The following is a 12,726-nucleotide window of genomic DNA, read 5'->3' as shown; positions in this document are numbered from 1 at the left end:
TTCTCAGAACGTATTCCTACAATTTTCTGAACTTTCAAAGCTTTGTTTGTATAGTTTTCTCCTGCCAAGCAAATCATTCTGATCACCGTACATGTGTACTTGAAACTTGTAGTGAAAATTGATCACTTTAAAGATCATGTGATAGGACTTTAGTAAGGCATGACCCTGAAAGTGAGGGTGTTCTTAAATTTTGTGCTTTAGGCAATTAACTTGCCTCACCCTAATCCTAGTCCTAAAGATCATCTAAAAATGTTACTTCTTCCACAAAGTTTGCCCTGATTCCTCTCAATAAACTGTGATACCTGTATGTATCTCCTTTAAGTCCCAAAGCATTTTATGTGTTTCCCATGGCTTTATACTCATTAACAAATTCAATAAATATTTATCAGGCACCTTCTATGTACCCAGGCACTGATTTAGGAGTTAGAGATAGAGTAGTGAACAAAACAGATAAAAATCCAGGCTTCCTAGAGTTTACGTTCTCATGGGTTAGAATCACTTGTAAATATATCTAATTCTATTTGCAGATTAAGCTTGCTGCCAAGGACAAAAATCTAATTACTCTTTGTAGGTCTGTACATGATACCTGCTCAATAAATATTTATTAAATTCAATTTAGAAGCAAGATCTTTATACACTTTTTACAAATATTTTAACTTACGAATTATAATCAAATACAGACATGACTTCTTATTCGATATTTAAACTTACCTACTAATATCATTGTTGCTTAGATCAAGCCTTTCCAAAGACTGTAGTAGTGTAATTTCATCTGGAACAGATTTTAACTTGTTATCCCGCAGGTCTAGCACAAGGATAGAATTCAGATGCTTAAGATGTTCTGCCCCTAACATTTCAATCTGGTTTTCACCTACATGTAATTCCTACAAAAACCAAAGATCAATCATATGTATTTCTGTATTTCATTTTATACCAGATAATGAAAATAAAATTGAAATCTTAATTTCAAATCATTGAAAAACACATGGAAAAAACATGACTTTCTAATTACTAAGGTGCTTAAATTTTCAATTACATTTAAGCTATCTTACAGCTAAAGACAAATGGCAAAAAAAGAAAATTTTCAAGAATTTTCTGGTAATTTAAAAATAATTAAAGGTTTAATCTAACAGAAAGTTCAACATTTATAAAACCCAAGCAGAGAAATGATTTAGTCATTACATTTATAGAATTAAAAAAAAACAGATCCAAGAACTATACTGATAAAAATTAAAATTTTAAAACAAATCAGTGTAAGTTTAAAAAGCTATTTTTTTTTAAATTACTTTTATCCATTTAATTTTTTTTTTAAGGTATGCTTTTTTGGTGAGGAAGACTAGCCCAGAGCTAACATCTGTTGCCAATCTTTCTTTTTTTTTCTCCCTAAAGCCCCAGGACATAGTTGTATATCCTAGTTGTAAGTCCTTCTAGTTCTCCTATCTGGGACTGCCACCACAGCATGGCTTGATGAGCGGTGTATAGGTCCGCACTCAGGACATGAACCGGCAAACCCCTGGCTGCTGAAGCGAAGCATGCGAACTTAACCACTATGCCACCTGGTTGGCACCAAAAAAGTTATTTTTATTATAATTGTGGCAACTTATGGAGTCAGATACATTCCTTCGTGGTGTTCCATATCTCCTACAGTGCAGCCTCATCATCTACTGCTTCTCCAATTACAAGCTACTTACCAAAGGACATGGAGAAATTCCTGTTTTTTAAGTTGATTATTTCTTTTTTTAAAAAAAATCTACTACTAACAATAACATTAATGTATTTAGTCATATTAAAATTATGAAAAATATAAATATATGAAAAAAACAGCACTTATAACCAAAGCCTATTCCCAACAAATTACAAATTTCATTTTCAAAATTAATTTTTGGAAAATATATAGTTAGTTAATAATCAACTAAATAGTACCTTTAATAATTTACAAGAAGGAAATTCTGGTAGAAAACGTAATTTATTCCTCCGCAAATAAAGTAATTCTAGTGATTCCATGCTAGCCAATTCAGGAGGTATAGTTTCCAAGAGGTTTGAATTACAATCCAAATGCTTTAATCCTGTAATACATATTTAGTGAAAAGCAAAAATACTTTAATAAAGAAAATATATTGATCTACAATTGTATATGCATTCAAAGAATGTGTATGTAATCATGAGGACCTACAAACCTATGCCATCATACATTGCTATAATAATCAAGAATCCTAGAATACCATTGAATTAAATACACATAAACTAAGATATTTTTACATTTAATTATAGAGAAATAACAATATTAAAATTAATATTTAATAATAGTCCAGGTCATCTCTGTAAAAGATTTGAAAAAGCAAAGTACTCTGGTACTCTATGAAAGTACTCTAAAATGTATAAACTATACACTATGAGATATTATTTCGCTCAGCAATTATGTATCTTTAAATTTTACATCTTCAAAAAAAAAAAGCTTAGGTAGTTAAAGACATATAAATATGCAGGCATGCTAGTTGTATGAATGGATGCCAAGTAACTGTGGCTAGTAGTAGCTTAGACACTTCTGTATTTAAGATAGGCAAAAAGCCCTGGATTTCTATGTATTCCCTCCTACTCTCCCATCCATCCATACTGCCTCTCTCTCACTCCCTGTCTTCTTCCTTCCTTTCTTCTTCTATTTTTTAAAGTCCATGCTTTCTCTAACACCTTAGCTAACACTTGACAAGAAGGTACATTATAGCTCAAGAAGAGTTCTTACTTGCAGCATGTCTCTCTTACCTCCTGGATCTTTCCTTCTTAAAAGGCAGAACAGAAAACAAAAACGCAAAAAAGTAAAGGTCTTCTTTCCCTTAAGACTTCCATAAGCAGGCTTCTCCCTGATCCATATTACAAATTCTCCCATTTATGATGGCCACCACGTATTTTCCACAGTTCACTCTCAAGCCTCTAGTTTTAATAGGCCATATGCATTTTACAACTTTTTTCCCTGTACTTTGAGCCTGTCAATTTAACATAATTCAAGACTGCCTTAGACTGCTTCTTTTAGTGTTTAAAGAAGCTAACTGTTTTTTGAAACAATGTTAATAGTACTACTTTCAACTAATAATAATTTATGTATTATTTCGCTAGAGCATTGAGAAAAATGTCATAATCTGATCTACTCCAAATCCAGTAAATTCTATAAAGAAAAGTTTGTTTTAAAGTTAGAGACTGTAGTTTTCACAGTGGTTTTCATCTGAGAGCACTAATTGAGAAAACAAGCAGTATGTAGTGGAAAGAGCAATGGGGATGGAGTAAGAGTATTCAAGCTCTGGCTCTACAATTTACAATATAACTTCTAAGCCTAGGTTTATGAATCTTTACAATGTAAATAATACATATCCCCGCTAACTTACACAACTGTTGTGAGGGCAAACGGATATATGTAAAGGCATTTCAAGTTACAGAGAACCATACAAATGCTAATATTGTTCTTGGGATCCAATCATTAATGGTGAAATAACAACTAAATGTCCTGCTGGTGATCGCTGAAAAGTATCACCGTCATAAATGAAGGACAGAAAGATTCGGATCATTAGTTATATAGTATATTAGAAAAATTGCTGTAAAGTCAAAGTGTTTTTCTATTGATTTTCCTATCTGTTCCTATCTCTCAAGATATTTACACTCAATTTATGAAAAAAAATTTATGCTTCTTATATACTCACTCCAGATACCATATTTTAAGTTTAGCTCTGCTTTTCTAACACCTTTATTGAAAATTGGCAAAGAGAAGCAGTCTCAACTACTGGCGCCACAAGTAAAACTTCCCTAAAATGTCAATTTGATTTACGGCACATTTAACTTATGCACTCCTACTATAAATGACAAATAACTATTAATCTAAAGTAAAACAGCACAATTTTACAAATTTACCTCAAAATGATCTGTAATCAACTGTATTAAATCACTTCTATGTGATTTAATGACTTCCTCCACAAAGGGAGGTTTAAAAAAAATGAAGAAGGCTTACATATGATTAGAGAAAAAACTAGATATACTAGGAACTAGTATAAACTAGGAAATAGTCTACACCTGACACACAGTGTGGTCATCAACCAAGAAATAACAATAGTTCGCCTTTAAATGAAAAAAATCACTCTTAATGATTTTGGACTCTAAATAAAGAATTCTAAGATGACTAAGTATACTTACCTAAAAGGTTCTGAAATGTACCCTAAATTTATCTCTTAACGGTAGTTCTACAATACTTTAAGTTTGATGGTTCAATGGTTCAAATTTTAACAGAACCACTAAATTTTAACATTTAAAAAAAATGACTGACAATTTGGGCAAAACTAGACTATCTCTTGACACTATTACTTACAGACCACAAGGAGGCTACAGCTATAATATAACCACATATCACAGGTGGAATCACCTGTGAGAAGGGAATAACCTCTTAGTGAATGTTGAATGAATGAATGAAGAGTTAGCATAGCTCAAAACCTTAATCAATTTCTCAGGTATATAATTGTACCAGAATTCATAATCATATTTTCTTTTCCTCTTTTTGATATGCCCAAGTATTTTTTTGCTGGTCATTGTTTAGGAAGTTGCTAGACAATAATGGCGTGGAGAAAATATGATTAGTTGCTATGGTTTGCATTCAACACCATAAAATCTATTATTTTACTTCTCTGTAACTGACTACAGTCGTGTGTCGCTTAACATGGGGATACGTTCTGAAAATGTGTTGTTAGGCAATTCCGTTGTCGTGTGAACATCACAGAGCGTACTTACACAAACTTAGGCAGTATAGCCTACTTCACACCCATACGGTACTAATCTTATGGGACCACCATTGTATATGCAGTCCGTCGTTGACCAAAACGTTATGTGGCTTACGACTGTAAGTACATTAAAATTTATGTTTCTAAATGTAAGTTGCAACAACTTCACATTTATATATTTTTTTAAAACGGAGAATTACTTTTCATTCCACTTATTTCTGCTGGTAAACTCTTCAGCTGATTACTGGAAAGATTGAGTCGCACCAGACTGGATAGAGAAGAAAAACTAGCAGGAACAATTGTAAGACGATTGTTCGAAAGATCCTTTAAAAAGAGAAAGACAATGAATAAATGAACAAATAAATAAAAAAATAAATGATCCCTAACGGGGATTTCAGAATTTTGAGGCAATTGCAACAGAAAAAAGACTATTTCAGAGATGATACATTTTGTAACCCTCATTCACTGACAATTTCACAAATCATCATTCATTACCTCAATATTCTATGGGCCCACTATGTGCCCAATAATGTAGCAGAGAGGGATCAGAATAAATTCTGACTTCAGAAATATTTTGCATACAGGCCAGCCTGGGTAGCATAGTGTTAAGTTAAGTTTGGCACACTCCGCTTTGGCAGCCCGGCACTCACAGGTTTGGATCCTGGGCACAGACCTACACCACTCATCAAGCCATGCCGTGAAGGCAACCCACACACAAAATAGAGGAAGACTGTCAGAGATGTTAGCTCAGGGCCAATCTTCCTCATCAAAAAAACCCCACAAACAAACAGAAATCTTTTGCATAGAAGTTGCTGTTAATGCTAAGTCATGTTATATACCATGCATCATGTTTTCAATAAAAAATCCATTTGTTCATCCAATATTTATTGCATACCTAAGATACATTAGGCAAACTGTATGCAGTAAACTATAATATGAAATGACAAACATATTTGCAAGAGAGAAAAATTTGTGAAAGAAAGAAAAATAAAACTGAAAAAATGGCCATTTTAATTTTTGAAGACAAAAATATTCCCTGGTGGTTCTTCTGCTGACCTCAGCAAGTGTGCTTTGACTAAGTTCAAAAATCTACTCTACTCTACATTTGATTCATTCAAGCTTGCCTAATTAATCTCTGTACCTTGATGGTTCCTTAAGTTATTGTTTGTTTTTCCTTTGAACAGTTAGGAGAGAACTTTTTTTTGAAACTCTCTTTAAAACACAATGTTATGAATCAGATAATTCTTCTCACAACATTCGAATAAGGTGTGTAAGTAGTCCACTAGCTACCAGCAAACTGTAGGTAGGGCCAATGGCCACAACGAATAAAAAAAATGTGACTTCAAGGGACTGTTTTCTAAAGACTTTCATTTAGTCTAACATTAAACAACTGCATTCGGTGACTCTAAATTAAGAAGATAGAAAAGCGTAAAAATGCTAGATCAGCATATTTTTAACTTATCATAAATAACATAAAACATATTATAATCTACAACATACAACATAACAATCTACAACTCCAATACTCTAAGCACTAATCAACAGATTACTAATAAATAAACATTGTATAATATCAAAAGTTACTGACACTAAATGCAATGTAGTATTCTGGATTGGATCCTAGAACAAAAAAAAAGGACATTAGTGGAAAAACTGGGAAAAGCTTAATAAAATCTGTAGTTTAGTTAGTAACATTGTACCAACGTCAGTTTCTTCATTTTTTACAAATGTCTCACAGTTATACAAAATGCGAACATTAAGGAAAGTTGGGTGAAGGGTATATGGGAAGTCTCTGTACTATCTCTACAACATTTTTGTGAATCTAAAATTATTTCAAAATAAAAAGTTTCTGATAGAGAAAAGATATTAATTCACAAATTCTTAAAACACTTTAAAGACTCCAAATCCACAGAATTACTAATAAAGTTAAACAATTAATTACTGCAGTTAATAATTAAATTAGATATAAAACATAAGTATGTTACATATAAATTAATCAGTATTTATGCTGTCATTTCTTCCATAAATATGTATTTAGTAGCATCGTGCTAAGCAGTTTTTCCATAACTTTAAGAAATATTATTAGCCTAAATTATAACAGACGCTTATACTTTTAATGTTTTAATATATTGTTGCTCACACATATGATTTATTTGATACTGAGTCCTTATGAATACAATTTTCAACTGAAACATCCTTTCATTATGCAAATGACTATCCGGGAACGATAATGGGAAAACAACGGGGAACTGTTGTAATTTATCAGGCTTCCTTTCTACTCTAAATAGACTTTTTTTTTTAACCAACTGCTATCTTTTACCATTAAATTTTATCAGAAAATCTGACGGCTCTCTCCTTTGCCATTCATTTTTATCTACCTACGCCTGTTATTCCCAAACCTTATTTCCAATCTGATCAGACTGAAAGACAAAAGAGATATTGAATGGTTGAGGAGAGTATGCATCTTGATTTCAAACACTAGGACAGGTGAGGGAAATACCAAGGAGCACATGTTTAAAGAAAACAAATAAGTAAAAGAAGTAATTTTTCCTTTAATGAAAAATAAACTTTAAGGCTAAAATGACATAAATGTGTTTTTGAAAACGTGTAATAGAGAAAAGAACAAGAATGTAACATGAAATCACCATGTGGAGCAGAGATTATATGTCAGCATATCTGATCTAACATGGCTACAGTCTTTCAGCGAGGGCACTTCACAGCGGAATCTTACTCCTTCAGTGACAAAGTGGGGTGAAAAAAAGGATACACTTTGGAGTCAAACTGACTTATGTTGAAATGCTGAATTCCTTACTTATTAGTTGCATGCCTTCAGATAAGTTACATTTTTTTATAAGTTTTAGTTTCCTATCTGTATTAGGGAATAAAACTATCTACCTTACCATATGTTACCATACGTAAAGCACAAAGCAAAGTGCCTACTCTTTTTATTATTCCTAATAACATGATTAAAAGAATATTTGTATTGCTTTATGGTTGTCTCTAAGATGTGACACAGATGGAATGAAAATGTTGCCAGGTTATGTGGCCATTTTGAAAAACAGGGAAGAAAAGGCAGGTCTTAAAGGGGTTGTCTGGACACTCAGGACAGCAGGGCCACAGGGCCTATACAGGAGGAAGCGGGAATGGGTACAGAAAAGGGGATTGGTCTCCGCTGAATACACGGTGCCTCTACTTTACCAAGCCATAAAAGCCTGTGAATAACAAAGTCATCCTCATCACCCCTTTCCCAAATTCTATTCCAAATTCAAACTTAACGTGATTTCACACGAAAACATAGGAAAAATAAATTTACAATTACTAATTTAGCAATCTAATTAAAACGCACGGTTTCTGATAATCTGGTCATATAGTCAGCTGTCCATATTCTTATGATTTCAATCATAACATCCAACTACTCTGCCTGATGAAAAATCTCACCAGCCCCAAATTATATAAAAATTGGAAAATCACAACTTACCAAATCTTCTAAACTGAAAAGTTGTTCAAATCCCTCTGGTAGGCAAGTTAGTTCATTATGCTGAAGATACAAGCCCTTCAGATTTCTTAGATTTGTAATTTCTTCAGGGAGTATTTTCAGTTTGTTATGGCTATTGATTGATAAAATAAATGGTGAATAATTTGGTGACAACATAATAAAAACGTATAAAGGCATTTTTGCTAACCAACTAACGGGCTCATCAAAAAAAATGAAGTATGTTACCAATTTTAAGTACTTATCACACTTCACCATCCTAAAAGAATACACTCATTCAAATGACGGTAATCTAAACTAATTAGATTGAGGGTTTCAAAGAAATAAAGGTTTTTAACCAAGCAAAGAATTTGTGAACTTTTGATTGCTTCCTTATAATCAACTTTTGATTTTGCATGTAATATGAAAGGATATATTGGACTCAATTTTTTATACTATATTCGAGTTTTAAAATTTTGACAAAGATATGTGCACACATATACTACAATGGAGTCAACATCTTATGTGGGGATTATATTTTAAATTTAACACTAAAAACAAAAAAAGCTCTTTCTGTTTGAGGGCCTGGAATGTCCAGTTGGATATAATATGCAACTCTACTCTTCTTTGTACTTAGTCTTAACTTTTCAGCTCAGTCCTTCTACAGAGATGTTCATCTTAATGGTTTCAGAGAAGTCCCAACCCACCAAGGATGATACACTCTCTGATAATTAAGAGATGACTTGACTTAACTTATTCCCAGCTTTACCTCAATTTAATTATCCACTTAGGACTTCTACTTTATTTTAATGCCACAAACAATTACTTGACAAATAATGGGGAAGTGAGATATATAAAATGGTAACAATAAACTTAAATTATATTAAAATAAAACTAATTGGAATAAAAATGCCAAAAGATGTCTTCTAAAATAAGAACCACTAAAAATTGTCAAAAATTAGTTTCTATTGCTGGTTACTTAATTAAAATCTCTGTATACCTGACAGGAATCTAGTTGGACAGAGATGTAATTCTAGTTATATATTTCCTCCATGCTAACACTTACACACTTAGGTGTTGGAAGGTAAAGCTACAGCCACACCCACTCCATACTCCCTCACCTCTTCCTCTCAACCCTCCCATTCTTGCCTTTGCAGCCCACATGCATGCCTTCAAGTTATAGGAGAAAGAGGTTCTAATGTAGTTCTAAACAATTAGCATCTTTTAATGGATAGACAGTTTTTCTGATTTACGGTAATTTTAATTTTTTTTACCAGATAAGGACTGTTACTTGAGGAACTATTTTCTCTCAAACCAGTTAACTGACCTCCAGAAAACTGAGAATTGACTATGCTATGTTAGACAGATCTGTAACCAAATCTATTATATAAACCATAGTTTTCAAACTATGTTTTGAACGCCTAAACCTTTTTGTTTTTTCTCCTAAAGGAAATCTTCCCTAATCCTTTTTCCCTTAATCTGTGTATATATAACACATAAGGCAGTTATTCTTTCTCAAAAGTCTGGATGTGTATTGAAGGGCAGTTAGCTAGAGTCTTAAGTGCCTGACTTCCATGTATCTATTAATAGTACATGAAGTAGAACCCTAGGAGTCCTGGGAAAAGTTTAAAAACTACTAATATCAAAACAATGAAATTTTTCATCATTAATGAAAGAATGGTTTTAAATTTCTTATCACTTAATACCTAGATATTTTTTAGAATATCAAAGTAACTTAAAACTTGACATCATCAACAAAGAGGTTTTCTAAAATAACGACCAAAAGTTGTTTAACAAAACAAAAAGTATTTTTAAAAAATCAACTGGCCTTCAATAGGCACATGAAAAGATGCTCATCATCACTGATCATCAGGGAAATGCAAATCAAAACTACACTAAGATATCACCTTACACCCATTAGAATGACAAAAATATCTAAAACTAATAGCAACAAATGTTGGAGAGGTTGCGGAGAAAAAGGAACCCTCATACACTGCTGGTGGGAATGCAAACTGGTGCAGCCACTATGGAAAACAGTATGGAGATTCCTCAAAAAACTAAAAATAGAACTACCATACGATCCAGCCATCCCACTACTAGGTATTTATCCAAAGAGCCTGAAGTCAGCAATCCCAAAAGTCCTGTGCACCCCAATGTTTACTGCAGCACTGTTTACAATAGCCAAGACGTGGAAGCAACCTAAGTGTCCATCAACAGATGAATGGATAAAGAAGATGTGGTACATGTATACAATGGAATACTACTCAGCTGCAAAACAGAACAAAATCATTCCATTTGCAATAACATGGATGGACCTTGAGAGAATTATGTTAAGTGAAATAAGCCAGCGAGAGAAAGATAATCTGTGTATGACTCCACTCGTATGAGGAATTTAAAACTATGGACCAAGAACAGTTTAGTGGATACCAGGAGAAAGGTGGGGTGGGGGGTGGGCACAAAGGGTGAAGTGGTGCACCTACAACATGACTGACAAACATTAATGTACAATTGAAATTTCACAAGATTGTAAGCTATCAATAACTCAATAAAAAAAAAAAAATCAACTGGCCTTAAATTTGTAAAACCAGAAAACATGTAGGCAATTTTAAAACAAAAAATAAAAATAATTTGGGGGCCAGACCCGTGGCTGAGTTCACATGCTCCACTTTGCAGCCTCGGGTTTCGCCGGTTCGGATCCTGGGTGTGGACATGGCACCACTCATCAAGCCATGCTGAGGCAGCGTCCCACACAGCACAACGAGAGGGACATAGAACTAGAATATACAACTATGTACTGGGGGCCTTTGGGGAGAAGAAGAAGAAGAAGAAGAAAAAAAAAAAAGAAGATTGGCAACAGATGTTAGCTCAGGTGCCAATCTTAAAAAAAATAATAATAATTTGAGAATTAAAATTCTTATTTGGCTTTAACCACTTTTAAGATAATACAAAAATATTTTCTAATGTTAGAAAAAAACTTAAAGAATATTGGATTTACACCCTTATCCTAGCAATACTGAAATAAAGATTAAATTTTACCTGACATTAAGTTTCTGAAGATTTTCTAACTCTCTTATTGCAGAAGGAAGGGATGTCAGCTGATTATCATGTATCTAAAAGTTATTAAAAGACACAGTCACTATCTTAGTCTTAGAATTAACCCTATATCAGCTCTGCCATTATACAAAATTCTTCAACAATAATTCCATCCCTCTAATTCAACGGCATCAAGTTGGGGCTATTGGTAATTTCTTCCGTGTATAGAAGAGGAAAAAGAGTTTGAAACTGACCAAACTGCTGTTCATTGTTCATGAAGCAATGTCATCAATTTTAAATATAACAATTAAAAAAGAAACAACTTTGCCTCATTGAGTATAATTTCAATCTCAAATAGAGATGAGAGGATGAGAAACTAAGAACAGCCCTCTGATGGCATGATTTACGTCATCACATACAAAAAACAAATGAAGGGGGGGAGCAGGACTTTGCTTATGTTCTCACAGAATCATACGGTTTTCAAAGCACAAGGAACCTCAGAGAACACCTAAGCCAATCCATTCATTTTACAGGTGAAGAAAACAAAACCTGCTCTAGAAATTTGATCAGATCCAACTTTTCAGACATAAATTGGGAGATTTTTGATGTTCCTAACTGAAGTAGATCAGGAGTCCGTAGGTTATGAAGAAACTACTCATGCCTTACTTAACCACATGGCGCAGCAATTAGAGACTAAAAACACAGTTCCTGAATAAACGCACAAAAATTTAAGTTCAACAATTTAAGTCAGTGTTGGGAGCAAGTTAAAAATCAATCTTAAGTACTTATTTTAATGTCTAGAAAAATGATAAAAGTAATAGTAATAAAAGATGAGCAGCAGCAACCACTTGCTAAACACCGATTCTGTTTGTATGCATTCACTCATTTAATTCTAGAACAATCTTTCAAAATAAGTAGTCATATCCATCCTGGTTTATAGATGTGGAAACTGAGGCACAGAGAGGTAACGTGCCCAAGGTCTCACAGCTATCAAGTGGCAGTCACAATTTGAAGTCTCATGTTTAACCATTATACTATGCCTAACACAATAATTTGTTATTCTTCCTTGCATTCTACCAATTAAACATGGGTTTTCTGCTTATCAAAGCCTAAAGTTAGCTTTAGAGTTTCTTCAGCTAAAGACTCATGTTTATAATCTGTGGACTTACATCAAGAACAGTGAGCGCAGGCAGGAGTCGGAGGTCATCTGTAAGTGACTGAAGTTTATTGTTGGATATGATTAGTTTGGTCAAATCTGTCTGCTCCCACCATCGTTCAGCAGCACTGAATGACAGATTCTGATTAGCTTCCTCAGGGATATCCACATTTATTCTCCAGACACACTGAGGCACTATTTCCACCACCACCACACCAAAAACAAAAAGAAAGAAAACAAGAAGTGAGATCCTAAGTGACATACTTTTATAACAGCTATTCAGTTTATCCCCTGACAAGTAATTTCTGAAA

At 33.5% G+C, this 12,726-nt stretch overlaps 1 protein-coding gene across 2 annotated transcripts in view; it reads right to left on the bottom strand.

Moving 5' to 3' along the window:
• Positions 1–12,726, bottom strand: part of LRRC40 (leucine rich repeat containing 40) — a 49,669-nt gene that overhangs the window by 24,382 nt on the left and 12,561 nt on the right. The window contains exons 2-7 of one of the 2 annotated variants that reach the window (XM_023641859.2): positions 12,429–12,610; positions 11,263–11,336; positions 8,233–8,362; positions 4,955–5,078; positions 1,924–2,066; positions 712–884 (exon numbers count right to left, since the gene is read on the bottom strand). In XM_023641859.2, coding sequence (XP_023497627.1) covers positions 712–884; positions 1,924–2,066; positions 4,955–5,078; positions 8,233–8,362; positions 11,263–11,336; positions 12,429–12,610 — 826 coding nt within the window. The remainder of the gene's footprint in view (positions 1–711; positions 885–1,923; positions 2,067–4,954; positions 5,079–8,232; positions 8,363–11,262; positions 11,337–12,428; positions 12,611–12,726) is intronic. The other variant, XM_070268849.1, reaches the window with a different exon arrangement.

This window comes from Equus caballus, chromosome 5, assembly GCF_041296265.1.
Source record: "Equus caballus isolate H_3958 breed thoroughbred chromosome 5, TB-T2T, whole genome shotgun sequence".
Taxonomy (NCBI): Eukaryota; Metazoa; Chordata; class Mammalia; order Perissodactyla; family Equidae; genus Equus; species Equus caballus.
The sequence above is the reverse complement of the archived record's forward strand: the minus strand, read 5'-3'. Positions and strand labels throughout refer to the sequence as shown.